Consider the following 23,930-nt stretch of genomic DNA (forward strand, 5'->3'; position numbering starts at 1 on the left):
GAGTTGGTTTTCGAAAAGAATAAATATATATACGATGTGAAAATCTTGGCCATGGCTCTTATCGAAATCATTTTTAACTAAAATTCAAATTTTTATTTGTATAAAATTGATGGCACTATACGAAACAACGGATTATAGTTAAAATTTTGTTGCTAACAGCAATAACATGATATTACTTTTTATTAGGGGTGTATCGATACTACTTTTTGGAGGCCGATCCGATATTCCCGATATTAAAATTTAATTTTGTATTCTGTAAAGTACCATTGGTTTTAATTTTTAATACACTCTTTATTAGTATAACATTTATAATCTAACTAAACCATAACTTATGTCATTTAAATATAATAATGATCAGTTTTAGTTTATATTCAATTCAATTGCAATTCTAAAAGTATATAAAATATTTAATAAGTAATAACATTAATCTATATACATGATAAGTAATAAACAAATATATTATGAAATTTGAAATAAATATTTAAAATAATATTTAGCATTAATATATCTAAGATTTTTTTTTAGAAATACCAAAATTTCCAATTTATTAGAGGCCAGGTTGCGACGATGGCAACTGTCAATATCACCAGCTTCACTAAAAACAGATTCGAAAGAGATTATCGCACACTTTTATAAACAGAATACGCAAAAAAATAACAATATGACAGAATATTTATAAATTAATTATTATTATTAAAAAAATAAACATAAAAATGGATTTCTATTTTATTTATAAAAATAAATGATTTTAGATATAACTTTTTATAAAAATTTTATAACATTTTATTTTTGTAAAAACGCCATTTATTATCGGATCGGAAAATTTTATAATATTGGCCTATAACCGATATTTTAAAATGGGTAAAATATCGGCCCGATCCGATCCGATAAAAATATCGGTATATCCCTACTTTTTATACTAAAATATTTCGAATTTCTACATGTCAACTCAATCAAAAAAGTCCCATTTTCAGCCGACCCCTTTTGAAATTGTTAAAAATTGCTGAAATTTAGATCGGTAGTAAGAAAGCTGTTTGTTTTTGTTAGCTAGCGCAACTAGTTCTCGAGATACAGAGCCTTAAAGGTATGAAAAATGCAGATTTTCACCTGTAAAATTTTTAAAATGCTTTATCTCACAAATTTTTTAAGGCATGTATTCTATTAAAATGAAGGATAATTTATCGTTAAAATAGATTTATCTTAAAATTATGCCTATGTGGTTCAAGGTGAAGTACAAGGATTTTACTGAAATAAATCACAAGTTACCATTCATTTTTTTATGATTTAATTTAAATCATTTATATGTAATTATATTGGCTCTCATGCATAATACAATTACCGTTCATTTATTTCAAAAATATTTAGTCCTCTAATTAATAGATAAATTTCAAAGCCCCCCAAATTTTTTTTATGCTTTTCACATGGGGCAGCATCACAATATAAGAATTACAAAATTTTAATCAATTATTTCCATGATGAAAATGATTTCGGAATTAAAGCTGAATGGCATTTCTGGGTCATATCTCGCTGCAATGACTTGTGACGGAGTCGGTAATAGAGGTGGACGCGGGCCTAATTTTTTATTCACGGCCCACCCGCTCACGGTGGCAATAAAAAATATTCACGCCCATTCATGCTTACCACTAAAAAATTTTCGACCCGACCCACCAACTCACGAAAGGCAATATTTTGATTCACGCCCGAAAATTTACGGTGTTTTTAAATTTTTCAAAAGTTTAATGCTATAATTTTTTACACTTTTGAATTTATTCTATTTATTTCTTTAATTCCATAATCCATAATTACAAAAAATAAATACATATTATAAAATCCAAATTTTTACTTAGAAAAAGAAGAATGTCTATTTTTTTTTATTTCAATTGTGTACATCTTTCCTCTAATATGCGATTGGCTACAGAAAATAACCTTTCACTAGAAGCCGAATTTGCCAGGGATGACAAAATTTTACTCTCTAATTTTCTCAAAAAAGGAAATAAATTTTCCTGCTTCCAAAACTTCAAAATATTGCCATTGTTATTTGTTTTATGGGATTAATCTTTTAAATTCACACAGCTTTCATCGGTAAATGTTGATGCTTCATCAGAATCATCTAAAAATATATTTCATTTAGAATATATGGTTTTTTATGAATGTAGGATGAATTAGGAAAGTTATAAATGACAGTTGGCATTGACTTATGCATATCATCTAATTTTATATCATTTCACATTTTTAAGATTGTTTTGTAAATATCTTCCTTTTCTTCGTCTATTAAAAACTTAAGGCTTTTGAAATTAGGATCTAGAATTAAGCCTACCTTAAGTGCTTGAGAATAAATTTTAAAGTTTAAGTAAAAAATCTTGCGACAAGACACCTAAACATAAAAAAAAATAGAACTGAGCGTGACACTAGATGTTGTTTATAAAATGCCAGAATATTTTTTGTTTTCAGAAATTTTTCTTTTTTAAAAAAGAACTAAATTAAATTAGAAAATATGTATTATAATAATAAAATTGCAAATTTATATTTATAAAAAAAAATTAAAATTTCCATGATTCACGGGAAATTCATGTTCACGCCCAGAAAAAATTTAGGGAAGGCCCGCGCTCAGTCACGCCTAATAATTTAAAATTTATTCACACTAACGCCGTAATCCACCGTGACACGATGGGTCACGCGTAATTTCACGGCCCATGCCCACTTCTAGTCGGAAATACAGTGCAACGTTTACTAGCCAGGGATAGATTACAAAGACCTGTTTCAGAACAAATAACTTTTCCTAAAATGTTTTTTATATATTCTAAGGAAAATATTAAAGATATAAGATTTCTAATTTATTAATATACTAGCTTATAGCCCGTCAAGAATGACGGGTGATCAGAATTTCTCCGTATGGATAAATAATAAATTTTACCTTCATTTGACGATAGATGAATCAGAATAATAGTCAAATGAGAGGAAGAGATTATCCGTATTAATCATTCCAAGATTTCTATAAATTTTTAGAGAGGCCAAATATATTATGAAAAATATGGAATAAAAAAATATGATTTGTGAGTTATGATATTTATCAATTCTTTTAAGAAATTTTCCACATTCAGACGCAATGGTTTTTGCTCACTTCGTTTAAAATCTACATTCTTCTCAAAAAATCTTTAAATGCTTTTAAAACCTTCCTAAATACTCTTTTAAAAAAATACCTGCCATCATAGATCACAAACACTGTGGTGGTATCCACCCCATTGCAATGGGCTATGCTTTTCAATTGCAAATTTCGTGAACATTTTATAAATTGTTTTTATCCCAAATTTCCTGTTTACTCAAAATTCCCTGACACTTACAACATTAAAACTCCTTTATTCAGCCCACATTTCTTAGATTCTGATAAAAGGATTTAGCAGGGGGAAAACGTCCTCGTTTATATTACCTTGGTATTCATTATCACATCCATTATCTTAAATCTAAATTTGATTTGGATATAATTGATGTGTATTAAATAGAGTCTCAAAAATATCTTGTAATCAATACGCATAGAGGATTATTTAATACACAAGACTACCTTTTGGTATATCGTCTTCTCAGCAATATTTCAACGAGCCATCGAGACATTATTAAAAGGTTTTGAAGGAGTAGCTTGTTATTTAGATGAACCGGGAAAAATAGAGAGAAACACGAAACAAATTTAAAAAAGGTACTAAAATGTCTAGATGAAAATGGAATCAAGCTAAAAATAGAAAAATGTAAATTTTTTAAACAAAATGTCGAATACTTAATACACAATATTTCAAAAAAACGGAATTACAACTACCGAAAAAATACTGAGGCAGTAAAAAATGCACCAGAACCAACAAATTTGAAACAATTACAGTCATTTCTAGGGTCAGCAACATACTATTCAAAATTTATTTCGAATTTTGCAGCCAAAGCCAAACCATTATACAAATTATTAGAAAAAGCAGTTGTTTGGAGATGGACTAATTAATACAAAGATGCGTATAAAAAAATAAAGCAAGAAATAAGTAGTACTCCAATATTACAACAGTGATCCATAATTACCCATTATATTAGCAACAGATGCATCATCTATAGGAATTGGGGCAGTAATATCACATATAGAAGGGGGTAAGGAGAGACCAATTGCATTCGCCTCAAGAACACTAAATGCAGCTGAAAAAAATTATAGCCAAAATTGAAAGAGAAGCACTTGCCATCATATTCGGGGTTACAAAATTCAAAGAATTTATATTTGGAAAAAAATTCACATTACAAACAGATCACAAGCCATTAATGGTTTTATTTCACCCAAGAAAAGATATACCCACAACATCAACTGCCCGAATACAAAGGTGGGCTTTATTATTAGCCGGTTATCAATATGAAATAGAAGTCAAAAGTAGTAGACAAATAGCAAATGCTGACATGCTATCTAGATTACCCCTAAAGGGAACTCCAAATTCAAAAGAAGAAGCTAGATCAAATACAGGTGGGAGAAACACCTTTAAATACAAGCGAAATTGAAAGAGAGACAATGCGAGATGATATACTTTCTAAAGTATACAGATATACAATAGATGGATGGTCAATAAACTATGATGCATGTTTAAAGGAGTATAGCCAAAGGAGAGAGGAAATTACAACTGAGAGAGGTTGTTTATTATGGAGAACGAAAATGATAATACCACAACAATACCGAAACAACGTGTTGGACATGATACATCAAGGACATATCGGAATGGTAAAAATGAAGAAGAGAGCACGACAATACGCGTGTTGGCCTAATATAAACCAAGATATAGAAACCTGGGTCGAAAAATGTAGAGAATGCCAGGAACAACACGATATGCCTCAAAAGAGAGCAATTCAAAATTGGACAAAGCCACCAAAAGCATGGCACCGAGTACATATTGATTATGCTGGACCATTTCAAAATCATTATTGGTTGGTAGTGATAAATGCTAGCAGTCGCTGACCAGAAATACAACCGAAAGCACAATAAAAATATTAAGTTTTTGCAAGATTCGGATTTCCCAAAATAATCGTTTCTGATAACGGACTCCAATTTAGCAGCTAAGATTTCAATGATTTTTGTTAAAAAAACGGAATTCAATTAGTGCACGGAAGTCCTTACCATCCTCAGACAAACGGCATGGCCGAACGTTTAGTTCGAACTTTTAAACAGAGTATGAATAAAAGAAACGAGAGGGATTTAGAAACCAGCCTAGCTATTTTTCTCTACAATTACAGAAATACACCAGGAACAGAAACACAAAGTCCCGCTGAAATACTACTAAAATTTAAACCTAAAGGATTGTTAGATCAAATTTTCGAGCGGGGAAACAAAAATGAGAAGTTTGAATACCACAATCAAAAATTTCAGATAAATGAAAAAGTTTGGTCGCGCCTTTACAATAATAAAGAAAAAAAATGGGGAGAAGCCATTATTAAAGGCATACTCGGATCACAACGTTATGAAGTAAGTATAACGGGTAATACGATTATACGTCATACGGACCAATTAAGGAAAAGAACCGAAAATGTATTAATTGAAGAATACGAATTAGAAAAGAGTACTGAAGTAGAAGAGAAAACCGAAGAGATAGTAAACAAAGAGGATGTAATAAAAAATAACGATGAAATGAATTCAAAGGAGAGTGAGGAAGAAACAAGTCAAGATCGATATCCCAAAAGGATACGATCGAAACCAGATCGACTGGGGATAAATGATGTATTAAATTGTTGTTTTTTGTTATTTTTTGTAAAATGTTTATTTTTATTATTATTATATATTTTGAGATTAATTTGAATAATAAAGGCTAATTTTGATTTTTTACATTACAAAATAAAAGAATAAGAAAAACTCGTTTACTATTAAAATACATTACAATAATTATTTGGCATCTTGATGATGGAACAATCTGTGATGCTCTTCCTAAAATAATTGGCTTTTCTTGAAGCCAATTTAAAAGACTCATTCTTAATAAATCCAAATCCGAAATCTGTTTCCATGATAACAATATACAAAACCCTCATCTGGCAAAATTAAAATTTTTATAGGTACATAAATAATAAAAATTAAAAAAAATAAGGAAATTAATATAATTTAAAATTACAAAAAAAATGCTTTGCTGGGATTCGAACCCAAAGCCATCAGATTCGAAGCGACGCTCTTGCCGATTAGGGCACAGACGCTTTTCAAAGTTGATGATTTTTAAATATATATTATAAATAGATGACACGGCTTTTATACAATTTAAAAATATAAGAAAACCTATTTAATTTTGAATTTTAAAATAACAACAAACTTTGAATAGTATGTGAATATTCATCACCCCAAAGCTCCATTGTTCCTCACCAACCCACGTGATGATCACGTGTTTTTTTCTATCACCAAGGAAAACTTAATTCTCCTGTCAGAAAATAACTGGCATTTGATGTATTATATTAAATTTACTTCTTTTTTTTCAACAGCTACAACATGCCCACCCTTCACAAGCCCAGCGTCCCTCTCTCTGTGGTGGTGTTGTATCGAATCGCCCCTTATTGTATCGAATCGCCCCTTTGAATTGTATCGGGACGCCTTGAAGACGTTCAGGGAATTTATCGAATCGACTTCCCTTATAATGATTTATAATATAATATCTCCGATACATTTCAATATATAAGCGCGAAAACACATATTATCAATAATGACATGTACATTGGGGTGTCTGCATTTATAATCTATGGAACATTAATATGGACAAGGTAATATCAGCAAAACATAATAATTCATTCATTTTAAGACATTTGGGAAATAGGAGCTATAATATTCATTATTTGGGTATGATTAATGGTAATTAGGAAATAATGATTTGTAATGTGAACACATGTTCTATGTGTGAAATGCAATTTCAACAACATGTAATTTTCCTTCGGTCATGTGAAAAAAAAACAAAGCTATATTTTTTATAAATATCTCCTAAAATAGATAGAAAAATCCATTTTTAGGTATTGAAAATAATTGCGAAAATTTGCCGAACAAAGATTTTAAATAAAATTACAAGGGTATAGACATAAACTTAATATTTTATAAGGAGGAAAAATATATAATACGTAGAAAATAAAATATTTTTCTCCTAGGAATTACTCAGTATCCTAAGAAAAATAGAAAAATATACCATTTCTACTTAACCCTGCCATCCCAATTAGCACAAATTCACAAACATGTAGAATGCAAAAATTTAGTGAAGATGTACCAATGAAAAGTGACATTTGTCATAATCGTTAATTTTAAAGTTTTTTGAATTTTTTTGAAGAAAATATGTTAAAATAAGTATTAATAACATGTGTAAATATAAATTTAGTGAAGATGTACCAATGAAAAGTGACAATTGTCATAATCGCTATTTTTAAAGTTTTTTGAAATTTTTTGACAAAAATATGTTAAAATAAGTATTAATAACATGTGTAAATATAAATTTAGTGAAGATGTACCATAGAAAAGTGACAATTGTCATAATCGTTATTTTTAAAGTTTTTTGACGAAAATATGTTAAAATAAGTATTAATAACATGTGTAAATATAAATTTAGTGAAGATGTACCAAAGAAAACTGACAATTGTCATAATCGCTATTTTTAAAGTATTTTGAATTTTTTTGACGAAAATATGTTAAAATAAGTATTAATAATATGTGTAAATATAAATTTAGTGAAGATGTACCAATGAAAAGTGACATTTGTCATAATCGTTAATTTTAAAGTTTTTTGAATTTTTTTGACGAAAATATGTTAAAATAAGTATTAATAACATGTGTAAATATAAATTTAGTGAAGATGTACCAATGATAAGTGACAATTGTCAAAATCGTTATTTTTAAAGTTTTTTTAATTTTATTGACAAAGATATTTTAAAATAAGTATTGATAACATGTTTAAATAAAAATTTAGTGAAGATGTACTCTCTAGATAAGCGACAATTGTCATAATCGTTATTTTTAAAGTTTTTTGATTTTTTTTGACGAAAATAGTTAACTTGCATCGATATTGATTTTAAAATAGAAAAAAAAGTTTACCCAAATTTTAAACAAGATTGTCTGGTGAAAATTGGTAAAAAAAATAATAATTTCTAACTTAGGATTAGATATTATGATATAAATTTTGCATATTAATTTCTGACCCGATGAACAAATGTAATAAAATGCCAATTTGCTCCTGTTTTTGGGGAAGAATCTATTATTACCATGTTTTTCTCTGGCATATACTCAGGCAATTTTAATTTTACAATCTATATTTTTACCCATTTACATTAAAGAAATTTTAAAAATAACGATTATGACAATTGTCACTTTTCTATAGTACATCTTCACTAAATTTTTATTTAAACATGTTATTATTACTCATTTTAACATATTTTCGTCAACAAAAATCAGAAAACTTAAAAAATAATGATTATGACAATTGTCGCTTATCTAGAGTACATCTTCACTAAATTTTTATTTAAACATGTTATATATACTTATTTTAAAAGATTTTCGTCAAAAAAATTTAAAAAACTTTAAGAATATCGATTATGACAATTGTCACTTTTCATTGGTACATCTTCGCTAAATTTATATTTACACATGTTATTAATACTTATTTTAACATATTTTCGTCAAAAAATTTCAAAATTAACGATTATGACAAATGTCACTTTTCATTGGTACATCTTCACTAAATTTATATTTACACATGTTATTAATACTTATTTTAACATATTTTCGTCAAAAAATTCAAAAAACTTTAAAAATAACCATTATGACAATGTCAATTTCACTAAATTTTATTTAAACATGTTATCAATACTTATTTTAACATATTTTCTTCAAAAAAATTCAAAAAACTTATAAAATAACGATTATGACAATTGTCGCTTATCTAGAGAGTACATCTTCACTAAATTTTTATTTAAGCATGTTTTTAATACTTATTTAAACATATTTTCTTCAAAAAACTTTAAAAATAACGATTATGACAAATGTCACTTTTAATTGGTACATCAAATTTATATTTACACATGTTATTAATACTTATTTTAACCTATTTTCTTCAAAAAAATTCAAAAAACTTTAAAAATAACGATTATGACAAATGTCACTTTTCATTGGTACATCTTCACTAAATTTTTATTTACACATGTTATTAATACTTATTTTAACCTATTTTCTTCAAAAAAATTCAAAAAACGTATAAAATAACGATTATGACAATTGTCACTTTTCTATGGTACATCTTCACTAAATTTTTATTTAAACATGTTTTTAATACTTATTTTAACATATTGTCGTCAAAAAAATTCAAAAAACTTTAAAAATAACGATTATGACAATTGTCACTTTTCTTTGGTACATCTTCACTAAATTTATATTTACACATGTTATTAATACTTATTTTAACCTATTTTCTTCAAAAAAATTCAAAAAACTTATAAAATAACGATTATGACAATTGTCACATTAAAATATTATCCTTAAAAAGATCATATAAAATCATCAAAAAAGTTTCATAGAATCCACCTAATTTAATAAAAAATAGATAATTTTAAAAAAATAAAATTATAAAAGATTTCACCTAAAAGATTGTTTATTTATCTAATAAAATTTACAATATAATTCCTCAATAAAAGATGTATTTATAAAGAAGATTGTGAAAATCACTAATAAATTATATTAAAAAGAATATTACAATTTTACAATATAGCAGCATATTATTTTTTTTATTAAAATTACATCAAATAAATAAATTTATTTTCATTTCAAAATATAATAATATAAATAAAAAATATTAAATCATATCATGTTTATTTGTTGATAATAATAAAATATTTACATTAAATATAAATAAAATAAATTATTTTACTAAAATAAATAAATAATAATTAATGCTAAGCATCGATGAATTTTGAGTAATTTATTTTAGCCAATTTTTAGGCTTAGCCCATTTTTAGGCTTAACCAATTTTTAGACTTAGCTAATTTTTAGGCTTAGCCGATTTTTAGGCTTAGCCTAATTAGGTTTAGCCGATTTTTCCACCTAAAATCTCAGCTAAGCCCTTTTTAGTCGGCTAAAATTAGCCGTGTTGCGGTTTCACAGTAAAATTCAAAATTACATGAAAAAAATGGTTCCTACCTTTTTATAAAGAATAACTCTTGAATCTCCAGGTTCTCTACATGCATCACTTTTAGTATTATAATAACATTTATTTTACATTCAAATATATATCCCATATATACTTATCATTCACCAAATACTTTATCCGTTTAATTCCAATTAAACCACCAATATATCACATATTATGTAACCCACTCACCTTTAAACTTTATTTCAAATGTAGTTCAATTTATGAAACTACCTTACTGACCACATTAATAATATACAAACCAGAGACCTGCAGAGGCAACATTTGCAGGGCCCGGCCCGGTTTTAAATTTTTTAGGCCCGGCCCGGATATTTAAAAAAAAATTTTTTACGGCCAGGCCCGGATATTTTTTTTAAAAAAAATTTCAGGCCCGGCTCTGAATTTTTTAAAATTATATTCGACCTGGTATATACAAAAATTCACCTATGAGGTATTTTACCATATTTTTTAGCGAGTATTATCGCTTATTATTTAAAAAATACATGTAAAAAGCTAATATTTTGAGAATATTATATTGAATTTATAAAAATTATAAAACTGTTATTTATAAAAATGGATATTTTGAGCATATACTATTTTTTATATTGCATTTATAAAAATAACTAATATTCATAAAAATGGTAATAATATTTTCAGCATATACTATATTTTATATTGCATTTAAAAAAAATAAAACTAATATTTAATTTATAAAAATGGAAAATATTTTGAGAATATAATATATTGTATTTAATTTATAAAATAAAAATAAATCGCTATTTAAAAAAATGCATGTATAATAAATAGTATTTTGAAAATATAATCTAATTGCACAATATTAATATAATTTATTTTATAATATAAATTTTTAACAAAAGAAGATAATTGTATTATATAATATTGTAAAAAAAAATAATGAAAAATGTTGGATTAAAAACTTTCATGACTCAAGGTAAAATATAATAAATGCAATAAATATTTGACAGTTTGCAAAGTAAAAAAACCAGCATGATTGACGAAACCCTATACTCAAAGAAATATTAAAAATTCACAAATTATCATGAAGAAAGAGAAGCATATCTACCTTTTCAGGTTGAAGATTACTTCTTCTTTCTTCAAGAATTCTCCCAGTAGTGAAAAAATTCCGCTCACAGCTTGCACTTGAAGCAGGAATTGCCAATACCCGTTTTGCCAATTTTGCTAAAATTGAAAATTCACTTTGAAGAGCCGCCCACCACTCTAACAAATTATCCACCTTAAATGTTTCATCTATTTTTTTTATTTATGTAATTATAATATTCATCATCGGGTATTGACATATTACCAGAATTACCATCGCCCCATTTGTCATAAAATGATTCAGTTTGTTTAACAACAGTCGTAATTTGACTGGTCGATGGTATTTCATTAACTTCCTGAGCCTCTTGTAATGTAATATAATCTTTTATATAGTTTTCCGTCATCTTGCGATCTGTCCCTCACAACATACGTAATTGCTTGAATTTGGGACAGAGAAAAAGAGAAATAAAATGATACTTGTGTAAAACAAATTTTTCAATTAAAAAATGCTTTATATTAAGTAAAATCAATTTTATTACTCCTTTTTCGCTTTGAAAGGTATTACAAACTTCAAGAAGTTCATAATACCAAATTACCACTTTAAAAAGAGTACAAGAGTCCGACTTTAACTCAACAATAGCTCTGTAAAAATTCTCAAGAATTTTGACTAGATCCTGAAGGATCGGAAAGTCTATAATATAATACTTTTCCGATCCCCCATGTTCTTGAAGAACTTTTATATTTTCTTCATTTTGAGAATAATATTGTATTTAGAGTTCCAGCGGACTTCTATATCATGATAAAGGGCTTTGTTTTAAATGCCCCACTAATATTTTAGTATTATCTATTGTTGATTTTATTAATGGGACATTACTTTCCAAATATTTGAAGTTAAATGAATTTCTTAAAATTGTATTTAATAAATGACAAGAACAATTTAATCGTTCATTTAACTCCAATGCTTTTATAATATTTTTACCTTGGTCTGTAACAAAAATTATATTAATAAAATCGTTATTGTTAGAACTAAAATTATGAAAATTTTTTAATAGTTCATCCTTAACTACTTGGCTAGTCTTAGACACTTTTTTAAATTTAGCGGTAAATAGGTTTCTCTTCACTAACTTCCAGTCATCTGATATATAGTGCATGTTAACTGTTATAAACGAGTTCTTTTTATGGTCATCGCACCATATATCAGTGGAAGCAGCCATAAATCGATTCTTGATTACTGGGGCAATAGTATCAACCAAAATGTTTCTTATTTTATTACATTTTTCTTTAAGGTGGCGTGATAGAGTGGTGGGATGTGAAATCAATAAGTTGATATCTATTTTACCATACTTTGCCCCAACATCGACTAGAGCCTGGCTGAATTCAAGAAACCCATTTCCAGCTATCATTTCGAAAGGTCTAATATCTTTTGCGCAAAGTGTTAAGGAATGATCTATAAATTTTTCTTTTAAATATTTTATATTACATTTATAGGTTGGTTTTTCAGGTGTAAAAAAAATTTATTAATTTTCATGGATTTATCATCACATTTATGTCTTTTTAAATGTGATGTACCATGTTTATAATTATAAGATAATATACTTGAACAATTCTTACAATGTACGTAGCCAATGTTTTTTTTATTTGATCTATGATGATGTTAAATTTAGCCCATATTTCAGATTTTAAATTATTATTTGTATTTCTAAAAGAATAAATATTATTTTTAATTTTATTAATTATATCATTAGTATTTTATGCCATGATATTCCGTTATTTGATTGTTTTGGTAAATATTCTAAAAATTTAGATATGAATTATAAAAAAATATATTAATAATACTTGAATATTGGGGCTTATTTAAGATATTCCTTTATTTGATTGTTTTGGTAAAATATGTTGTAAAAATTTAGATATTAATTATAAAAAAATATATTAATACTTTGAATAAATTTGCAGGAAATTAATAATTAGATCGATCTGTGGGTGTTAGGTAGTGTTAACCATCACCCAATATTATATTAATCATAACTATAATATAATATAATCTTATAACCATTAACACTCATAATGTAAAAATTTTTATAAAAAATATTAAAGCCCGGCCTGGCCCGTGCTTAACAATCTTAGGCCCGGCCCGAATATATTAAAAAATAATTTTTAGGCCCGGCCCGGATATGTTTAAAAAATTTTTTTTAGGCCCGGCCCGGGTATCTATTTATTTGCGTCTGCCACTTCTATTTTCCCATGCATTTACCACCAGAGGTTTGCAAATGACAACATTTTCAGGTCCAATGGGAATTTAGTTAACATCTCAAAGGACGGAACCACCAAGTTGGATTAAGAAAAAAAATAATCATTGCTGAGATTCGAACCTAAGTCCATCAGATTTGTAATCGACGCTGTTACCGATTAGGCCATAGACACTTTTCAAAATTCACACACATAAAATGATTTTGAAAAAAATCCTAGTTAAAAAATATCAGTGTCACAATTTATAATATATATTATAGATATTTCAGTTAGTTCATGACGTATAATATGGTAATGGAAGATGAATGAATGTTTGATAAGATATGATTCTATGGTGATTTTTATTGGACGAATATTTTTTAAAAGAATATTAAAAATTTAAAAATATAAGAATACCTATTTAATAGTTTGAATTTTAAAGTAGCTACAAACTTTGAATCGTATCTTCTATTTGATTAATTTTGCCAGATTAAGAAAAAAAAATCATTGCTGGGATTCGAACCTAAGTCCATTAGATTTGTAAGCGACGTTCTTGCCGATTGGGCCACAGGCACTTTTCAAAATTAACGATTTTTTAAATATATATATTATAGATGAAAGTGTGACTGTGACAGTGTAACGGTAACAATGTGACAAGGCTTTTATATATATTATAGATATATTTAAATATAACATTTCACTCGAATATTAATGCGAATTTAATATATGGAAAAATAAATGGATATTTAACATGTATCTATGACAATCAATGGTGGACGACCTATGATTTTAGAAAAAATTAGAAAAAGCTGTTAGTTAGTATTTTGAATACCCAAGGACTCAAATTCTTTATAGTTATCCTCTCTCGATTGACAAATCGTGGGCATACAAATCACAAATTTTAAATGTGGTTAGTCCTTCAACTGCTACTCGACGAAACATAAAGTTGAGGCAATTAAAACTCGAAAACCAACTCCCTTATTTAAAAACACGGGAAAGCAATATAGGAACCGGAAGTTAGACACTCAAATTGACGCCAATTTTTTTCTTTCTTTCAATAGACCTTTAAAGATTTTTTTACCTACAAATATGATATAATTTATTTATTTTTACTATAAATAGTTTTTGAGATATAAGCATTTTAAAAATTTTGCAGATTCAAAAGCCGTTATTTTTCGCATCTTCCTGTATCATGGTATGGGAACCAAGTGTTCTAGCAAAATTAAATTAAACGGCCTTCTCATTTTGTTTTACCTTTTAAATAATTCTAAAAATTTTTTAAAAGGAGTCGGTCGAATCGTGATCGATATGACATGGAATGACCCTTAATTGGCATAATATTAATTTCATAACCATCTAAGCAAACAAGTTTAAAGGTTAAATAATTGCTTGCCTTTGCATTAACAAGGCAATAGATTTATCCTTCATGAGCCAGATACATCTTGGTGTCCAGACTCACATAATGGTTCCACCCAACATTAGTATTCCCTCTTCAACAATACAAATAACACCATCTGATAAAAATATTGGTGATAACAATAACTTTATTACAATAAATGCCTTAAGTTACATACCAAGCCATTTAAATAAACCCTGCCGCCATTATTAAATTATATAAATATCATTATCACAATTGGTCAAATGCATTCCTTGCTTAGGGTTCTTACCCAGAATACCATGGCAAATCTTTTTAACAAATGTTATCAAATCCTATTGACAAAAATTATATATCACCGTGGGATAAACTTTCCATTTCACATATTAAAAATACCAAAGGAGAAAAATTTTCCATTGTTAAAGGTCATTAAGGACAATATCATCATATTCTTAAATAACAAGTCTCACTTAAATTACATAATGATTCCGGATATAAAGATTAATTTGACCATAAACGTTTGGTATTTGGGTTGGAGGTCTGCAATATGCGGGTTTTACCCCAAAACCTTGACCAATGTGTTAATTTTTTTAACCCTCTTGCACCCATGATTTTCATTAAAATTCACCCATCCGCCCACCCATTTATTTAACAAATTTGTTTAGCCCATCTACCTAACAAATTTTTAAAATTATTTGACTGGTTGGTTTGACTCTTTATTTTTATTTTAATAGGGTAATTCCATACCAAATCGATAAATTTTCTGCCTGACCTTTTTAATTTCGATAAAATTTTGTATGCTGATAGAATATCATTAGAAAGCATTGAATCCAAAATTTTAGCCTCCTGGTACTCAATGGTTCCTGAGATATCAATGGTCAATAGTGCCAAAATGACCTTTTTTCGAAAAATACGATTTTTTAAAATGGAGATAAGTTAAAAAATAATGATTTTAAAAATATAAGTTATATGTCATTTTATAACTCTATAAAGGCCTTTTATTAAATATTAAGGATTTTTTGAAATAATATTGTTGCGGTTTTTATTTACGTTATAAATTTTAAACATGAAAACTCCAGATGTTTCGCTTTCCAAATTTTTTTGAATTTAATATTCGTTTATTCGCTAACCTTATATCTATACATAAAAAAATTTAAACTTGGGACAGCCATGGGTTTTTTAGTTATTACGATTTAAAAAATCAAAAAATAAATATTTTTTTCAAAAATTGATGGGCGCTCCTTTATAAAATAACGTGTTTTGTTAAGATTATTATTTTTTTAAACTTTTTATTCATTTTTAGAAATAAATAATAAGATTTTCCAGCATTACTATCATGAAAAAATATTATATAGATCGTTTGATAGGCTTACCTATTATTATTATTATATTGTTAACTTGTAAAAATTAGTTGTTTTTATAATAAATGATTAAATTTCCTAAAAAGATAGTTAAGATTCCGATATATCCTACAAGAAAATATAATAATTAATTGTTGAAAGATAAAAGCAAGTTATCATGCACCTGCCCTAATATTAATTAATTTTTATTTTACAAATATTTTGATATTAATTATTTTTCTTTATAAAATTATTTATAATGTATAAATATAAATGCTTTAAATCCTTTTAAAAAACACTTTAATTATAAAAAGAACCCGCGTAAAGTCATGATATGGATGACACAATATCCAAACATTGAGGCGGAACACTATATTTGTGATAAATGTCATAAACGGTTATCACAAAAAAATATTGAAAATATAACTATTCTGATAGCTAATATGTAAATAATATCAACACAGCATTAACATCAATAGATACAATCAATATAACTTTAAACGAAATTTATCTACTATTAAGAAAAATACTAACCGAAAACAATTATCCAAAAAAAAGGATAGCGAAAATATAAGCTTATTTCAGATATAATAATTAACAATCCAGAATCGGGTACATAAGATAATAATAATATTACTCAATATTATGAAATTACAATATCCTAATTTATGTAAAAATAAAAATATATCAATTGCTGACCATTCTGCCTTCTAATTGGAGCGCAAATAAAATAAAAACGACATTCAGCGCTACATAATCATATGGCATATAATTCCAAAATCGTTTTAGAAGAAAAGGGGATTCTTTCAACTCCAAATCGAAAGCCTGCAAAAATTCTCAATCAAAAAACAGTTGATATTGTTAAAAATTTTTTTGCAGTGATGAAGTTAGTAGGGTATTACCAGGAAAAAAAGATTGCATAATCTAGCATTGAAAAGGGGGAACGAGTGAACGCTCAAAAAAGGTTAGTTCTTAATAATTTGAAAGAATTATATAATCATTTTAAGGCGAGTAATTGTTTAACTAAACTCAACACTAAATTATATTCTAATTTGTGGAGAATATAGTATATCCACACGAGGATCCTTTGATTGAGGATCAATTAATCGATGAGATTAGAGGATATGTAACATGTGCATATGAAAACGATTGATGGTCAGGATTTGTACAAGAAGTGAATGTAATTAGAGATGAAGTAAAAATTAATTTTCTTCACCCTAAAGGACCAGCAAATTCTTTTGTTTATCCAGCTGCACAAGATATCCTTTTCATACCGAAAAATAATATTTTAACAATAGTAAGCCTATCAACGGCTACTGGGCGTACATATAATTTATCGCAACACGAAATTATCATGGCGTCAAAAAAACTAAATTTAATGAAAACGAAAATAGGTAATATCTTTCTTGAATTTTAATTTATCTACTATATCTACAAAATTTATAAAATTTTCGAAAATTAAAATTTATAAGAAAAAAATGATTATAACCGCAGCTAAATAATCTCATTTCATGATATTAATGATAATCTTGCTATTTATGTTTAAAAATAGAAAAAGTTTAAAAAAATAATAATCTTAACAAAACTCGTTATTTTATAAAGGAGCGCCATCTATTTTTTAAAAAAATATTCATTTTTTAATTTTTTAAATCTCAATAACTAAAAAAACCTATGGTTGTCCCAAGTTTAATTTTTTTTATGAATAGATATAAGGTTAGAGAATAAGAAAATATTAAATTCAAAAAAATTTATAACGTAAATAAAAATCGCAACAATATTATTATAAAAAAATCCTTAATATTTAATAAAAGGCCTTTAATAGATTTACAAAATGACATATAACGTATTTTTCGAAAAAGGTCATTTTTGGCACTTTTGACCATTGATATTATGAGTACTAGGAGGCTAAAATTTTGGATTCGATGCTTTCTAATGATATTCTCTCCTTATGCAAAATTTTATCGAAATTAAAAAGGTCGGGTCGAAAAGTTATCGATTTGGTATAGAATTACCCAATATTTTTTTACTTAAACTTATAAAATAATTATTTTTAATTTATATAAATCATTCGGTTCATTTCGCCCATAAATGTTTTAAATTCACCGGCTCGCCTTTAAAAGTTATCATAACCCACCCGCCCACCCAATGTCTAATTTATTTTAGGCACATTGCAAACTTCTAATTTGGGTGACGCTACACTCTCAGGCCCATAAACGAAATAAATAAAGCTTTTTACATTATCACCCTTAGATTTCAAACTAAACTTATCATTAAGTAATAAAAAATGTGAAATTTATAAGAACGAAATACTCTTCTCCCACCTTAGACATTTACTAATATTTCCCCGATAAGTGGCTCTAGGGTAGTGCTTTAAACATTTCTAAAAAAATCGAACGCGTTCAACGTTCATTGACAAATAAAAAGGAACGCGTTTCAAAATTTTATAATAAATTTTTTAACATATTTAATGTAATATAAATAATGTCTTATATTTTTTAACACAATATATTAACCATGCTAAAAAATAGTGCTGTAAACGTTACTACAAAAAAGAAACGCGTTACCGTTACTCGTTACCTTTTCAAAAAAGGAACGCGCGTTACCGACTTTTCAAAAAAGTAACGGGCTACTCGTTACTTAAAAAAATTAAATATATACAAAAATAATATTTATTTTTTTAATAAATAATAAAATAAAATTTTACAAAAATAATATATTATAAGATATCTTTATGTATCAATTTTTTATTTATTTTTAGCAACAATTGATTTCAAAATTTTGATCATACAAACAAGAGCGCTTAGTGCTCAACATAGCTGGTTAAATAATGGGATGGTATTTTAATAATAAATGTATTAGAAATATCAAAATTTAAAATAGAGGTGCTTTAAGATTTTTGAATTTTAAATATGAGTTATAGATTGGTCTGAAATTTTTTTTGCAGACATGGCAAGGCCTGATTAACCAAGGCCCATGCAACTTTCATATTCTGATTGTATTTTTAAATGCATTGTGACTTTTTATATATTATTTCAGTCATCAACTATCAAAATTATTATGGTCTTTTGCGGGTTTGAGAAAACCAGTGCGAGGACCTGGCTTGGGAATTTTTTTAATATTAGGCATAGGTGTAATATTTAACACAGAATATTTATATGGCCATCAGGTAAAATCTAATTTAAATATATTTTTATTCAAAAAAATAGTATTCACTCTTAGTCTTAATAGGTTGGCCTTGGTTGGGGTGAGCTGGGTTAAAATAGACTAAAAAATAGATATGGTTTTTAGAGATTTACCTATCTCCAGGCTTGGAAAAAAATTTAAATTACTATCGGTTGGTTAGGTTTGAGAAAATTCTTGAATAAGATTATTATGGGTTGGGCTGGGTTTGGGAAATATTTTTATAAATTATATTGGGCTGGGCTTGGGGAAAATATTTCAAAATTATTATGAGCTTGGACGCTTGAGAATTTCTTTATTATTAATTATAGGTCAGACATTGGCCCAAAAGAAATTTTTTTGCAGGCCTGGGCTTGACCTGATCAAAAAACCAAGGCCCATGAAAGTCTGAATTTTGATTGTATTTTTAAATTCATTATGATTATTTAAATATTTTATTTCAGTTCTTAACTACCAAAATTATTATGATCTTTCATTGGGCTTGGAAGAATTTTTCATAATTAATATGGCTTTGGACTTCGCCTGGGAATTTTTTTTAATATTAAATATTAGGTTTAAATAATCAGTAATATTTAACAAATAATATTGGTATTATCAAGTAAATGCTTTAAATTTTTTTTACTCAAACCATAGCACTTAGTTTTAATGGATTAAACCTGGCCTGAAGGGATGAGGGGGTAAGAAGAATAAAAATTGGATATTATTTTCAAATAACAGGTAACATGCATAAAAGTAAGAAGAAAATTTTCATTACCCGCCATTTTTGACGGGCTATCTACTAATAGTTTATATTCAATTCAATTGCAATTTTAAAAGTATATAAAATATTTTTATTGATATAAATTACTTATTTATATAATTAATAATAACATTAATCTATTTACATAATTAGTAATAAACAAATATATTATGAAATTTGAAATTAATATTTAAAATTAAAATATCGAAGATTTCTTTTTAGAAATACCATAATTTCCAATTTATCAGAGATCAATCAACGGCGATGGGCACTGTCAATATCAGTAGCATCACTAAAAACACATTCTGAAGATTATTGAACACTTTTTTAAACAGAATGTGAAAAAAAATAACTATGAAAGAATGTTTATTAACTAATTATTACTATTAAAAAAATTAAACATAAAAATGGATTTCGATTTTATTTATAAAAATAAATGGTTTTTTAGATATAACTTTTTCTAAAAAATTTTATAATATTTTATTTTTGTTAAAAATGCCATTTATCGGATCGGGAAATTTTATAATATTTATTTTTGTTAAAAACGCCATTTATCGAATCGGATAATTTTATAATATTTGCTGATAACCAATATTTTAAAATGGGTGAAATATCGGCCCGATCCGATGCGATATAAAATATCGGTACATCCCTAATAATAAATAAAATCTATAATGAAATTCTCTGTAAAATTTTATTATTGGATAAATTCTGGCTACACCACTATCCGTATATATATTATTTAAACAAAGTTTTTAAATTATTCTTTAAATTTATTAACAATTATAGTCAAACCAATACTAAAACAAGAAATAAAAGATATTGTTTAAAAAACTCAATATAATACTTTGAACCAAAACCAATATTTTGTTAATCTTGTGTTTTTAATCTTGGTTCCCAGCACAATACTGTAGTATAATTTAATTGCTTATATTTAGGGCTGTGCCGATCCACATATTTTTCGCCGATCCGATCCGATATTGCTTCGAAACCGATCCGATATTTATATTGATTTTTCACCACCCCCTTTGAACCAAATGTAATTAAGAAATCAATATTTTTTATGCAAAAAATCAAATTATGCATTTAATTTATTTATTTTTACTTAAGACTATAAATAAAAAAACATATAATTGATAATATATCCATTTATGTTGGTATGAATTATAAAATTGTAATATTTAATATATAAAATTATAATATATTAGAATTTTTTAATAAATATGAGGGCCTCTAGATTTTCTGGCAATAAGCTTCTACAATATGGGCTATCTATATCCCCTCGTACTGAAAGCAGACTCATATGATTCCGCAGATAACGCATTTTGCAAAATTGTCTTTGCCTTTTGTAATATATTTCCATAATTCAGATACCATATTTAAAAAAATTCTTTTATAAGTATAAATAATAAAATTGGCGTTATTATTTAAAAAGATTTAAAATAAATAAAACTTTGGGTGTTCCTTTTTATTTTTATAAAAAAAACTTTTAAAATACTATAAATCTATTTTAAAAAAGAAATAAAATTTAAAGGGTGTTGTACATTTGCATTGTTTAAAAAAAATTATTTATAAAATATTATATATAATAACGTAAAATATTATAATAACGTAAAATATTATAATAACGTAAAATAAATATACATAACATAAAATAACAAAAAAAAGAAAAGTAAAAAGATCGGATCCATTTTTTACAGGTGATCCGATATTTTTGGAAATGCTAAATATCGGTACCGATCCGATCCGATATTTAATATCGGCACAGCCCTACTTATATTTTAATTCCATGATTAAGCTTTTCAAATTATGAAAGAATATAATTCTATTATTAAAGTAATGTTTAAAATAATGATATATAATTCATCTTTTTACCTATGCTTTTTAAGTTTGAACTGCTGGATATTCAGGTTGAAATATTTGCGTTGGGATATAATTTTCATTTACAAAGTGTAGACTCATTAATTTTCTTTATTGGTTTAAAATATATCAAATTGGGGCCAAGGAAGGGTTAAATCATCTTCACCTGAAGAAGTAAGTACTATGGACATAAAATTCTTAAAATAAATTATAAGAATAATAATATCATTATTAACATTTACTTTGAATTTTGATTGATTATTAATTTCGACAGAAAATTTAACAACGAGAATTTAAAATAAAAATGAAGGAAGTAGTTGATATGAATAAAACAGTTTAAATTATTAATATTAAGAATTAAAAAATAAATAAAACTAATTTTATAATACAATAAAATATATTTTTCTTTCTGTTGATATTTTTAAGAAAAAAATATAAAGTAACGAGTAACGTTTTGCGTTACCGTTACTCAAAAAAAAGAAAGGCGTTACCGCTACTCGTTACCTCAAGAAGAAGATAACGAATGGCGTTCTTTTTCTTCAAAAAAAGTAACGTCGTTAGTAACGACATTACTTTTTTGACGTTACTTCACAGCACTAAAAAATAATATAGTCTTATTTTGATAATATAATTATAAATACAATATACTTCGTCGTTTATTAAATATTTTTAATAAAATATTAAATTTGTCATTTATAACATTTTAATATTGTAAATAAAATATAAAATCCTAGGTGTAGTATATTCAAAGAAATCATTTATATTAAAACTTTGATTATATCATATAAAAGTTAGTTATTTCTACAATATAAAAATTTATGCGTTCTACAATATAAAAATTTATGCTTTCAACAAATTAAAATATTAAATCCTTGATTAAAAATAAATTCTAAATTATATCAACAATTTTCTATCTAGGTAGATAATATATAAAATTTAATAATTTTTACAATAAATTTAACTGGCTATTTAGTTATTGTACAATATAAAAATTTATGCTTTCAACAAATTAAAATATTAAATCCTTGATTAAAAATAAATTCTAAATTATATCAACAATTTTCTATCTAGGTAGATAATATATAAAATTTAATAATTTTTACAATAAATTTAACTGGCTATTTAGTTATGTTATATAAAATAAATTTATAAATATTATAATCAAATGTCGTTTTAAATTGGAACTTTAAGATTTTCAAACTGATTTAATACTTTTTAGGCACATTTTACATTTGGTAAGTATTGAATTAGTTCCTTCATACATGTTACTGTGAAATATTTATCATATTTGGACCATGGTAATGTTAATTCATCTGATTTTGAATATTCAGAATCAGATGATGTTGATAAAATAATAATTCCATGCTTATGCTAATATATTCTATTAAATTAATATATAAACAATAATATTCAAATTAATAAATTATAATAATGGCTTGTTAAAAAAATTGAAATGTTAAAAAGGAAAAACAGCTGATAAGACCTTTTTCTTAAAAAATTCGAATTAATATTAAATTTTTAATATAAAAAAATTAAAAATATTTTTAAAATCGAACGAAAGTTAAATTCAAACGGTTTGTCAAAATAAAATTGGGATAACTTTATTAGATACACTATACATATCTATCATGGCTCATTTTATAGCCCTAAGTAAACTCACGTGTTAATTTTTAAAATTGTCAAAAATTAGTAGTTAATTTTTTTAAATGTTAGTATAAATTTTTTTTCTCCAAATTTCAGATACTTTGTAAAGAGTACCAAAAACTGTTCATATAAAAATTTTAGTGTAAAAAAAAGTTAAGTAGAAAAAATAAAAACACCGCTAGATGGCGTTAATGATTTTGAATAGCTTAAAACTTTATTTTTCGAAATTTTAGTCAATCAACCTTTTTTTATATTCAACAATAGAATATTTGTTCAATAAAATCGCATTTTGGCACAAAAATAAAATTTCCGTTAGATAGCTCAAGCAATTTAAAATAGCTAAAAACCTCATTTTTGTAAAATATGTCAGT

The 23,930-nt window shown here is 26.1% G+C and overlaps 2 protein-coding genes across 3 annotated transcripts in view; both read left to right on the top strand.

The window, feature by feature from the left end:
• Positions 1–23,930, top strand: part of LOC135922173 (guanine nucleotide-binding protein subunit alpha-11) — a 115,087-nt gene that overhangs the window by 13,785 nt on the left and 77,372 nt on the right. The window lies entirely within an intron of this gene.
• LOC135926833 (uncharacterized) lies at positions 5,147–6,562 on the top strand. The gene is made up of 3 exons (XM_065462766.1): positions 5,147–5,725; positions 6,312–6,433; positions 6,469–6,562. The coding sequence occupies exons 1-3, from the start codon at positions 5,147–5,149 to the stop codon at positions 6,560–6,562; spliced, it is 795 nt and encodes a 264-aa protein (XP_065318838.1).

The sequence above is a fragment of the Gordionus sp. m RMFG-2023 genome, chromosome 1 (assembly GCF_954871325.1).
Source record: "Gordionus sp. m RMFG-2023 chromosome 1, tfGorSpeb1-WG-v2, whole genome shotgun sequence".
Taxonomy (NCBI): Eukaryota; Metazoa; Nematomorpha; class Gordioida; order Chordodea; family Parachordodidae; genus Gordionus; species Gordionus sp. m RMFG-2023.